Source organism: Apaloderma vittatum, unplaced genomic scaffold, assembly GCF_000703405.1.
Source record: "Apaloderma vittatum isolate BGI_N311 unplaced genomic scaffold, ASM70340v1 scaffold43052, whole genome shotgun sequence".
Taxonomy (NCBI): domain Eukaryota; kingdom Metazoa; phylum Chordata; class Aves; order Trogoniformes; family Trogonidae; genus Apaloderma; species Apaloderma vittatum.
The window spans coordinates 1-614 of NW_009703799.1; the positions used below are offsets into that span (position 1 = coordinate 1).

The following is a 614-nucleotide window of genomic DNA, read 5'->3' on the forward strand; positions in this document are numbered from 1 at the left end:
GCCGCCCCGGCGGCCGCGGGCGCCTTCTCGCCACTCTTGTCTACCGGGTAGTCCGCCGAGGCCAGGTTTTCCGCCGTGCCATAAGCCGTCTCGAAAAACTGGTCGAAAGCCTGGGGTAGGACCCCGTTCCTGCCCACAGTGCTATAGAAATTGGAGGAGACGTTGGTGCTGGGGTGGTAGACGTTAGCTGTGTTTTTGCCGAACATCTCGCCCATGCTAGCAGTGTTGGTGGCAGGCAAGCAGTCTCTGTGCATGATCTCCTCTGCGGAGGAGCAGTGGGGCAGATTGTTCCTGGGGTGCCATTTACTGGAGGGATCAATGGCATATTCCCTGAAGGTAACTTCTCTCACAGGTTGGACCTGGGGTAGGTTGGAGGAGTAGGAGTATGTCATAGGGCGAGAAGACGGGGTCTGGGGCAAAAAAGAAGGGAGGCTGGAAAAATCAGGACCCGAGACGTAGTAAGTACAACTTGGCAAATACATGTTAGAGGAACAAGGAACACGCTCATCAAAATCCATCATTAGGGCTACCTCGGCTTCTTCGCATTAGCTGAGCTTAACATGATTCTCTAACGCAGCTGCCTCTTTGAAGCAGATCCGTGAAGTAAGAGATGG

At 54.2% G+C, this 614-nt stretch overlaps 1 protein-coding gene across 1 annotated transcript; it reads right to left on the reverse strand.

The window, feature by feature from the left end:
- Nucleotides 1-8: 8 nt before the first annotated feature.
- Nucleotides 9-521, reverse strand: HOXA11 (homeobox A11; the record flags this gene model as incomplete). Its single annotated transcript, XM_009864756.1, has 1 exon — nt 9-521. A coding segment is annotated over exon 1 (513 nt), but the record flags the coding sequence as incomplete, so codon positions are not given.
- Nucleotides 522-614: the final 93 nt, after the last annotated feature.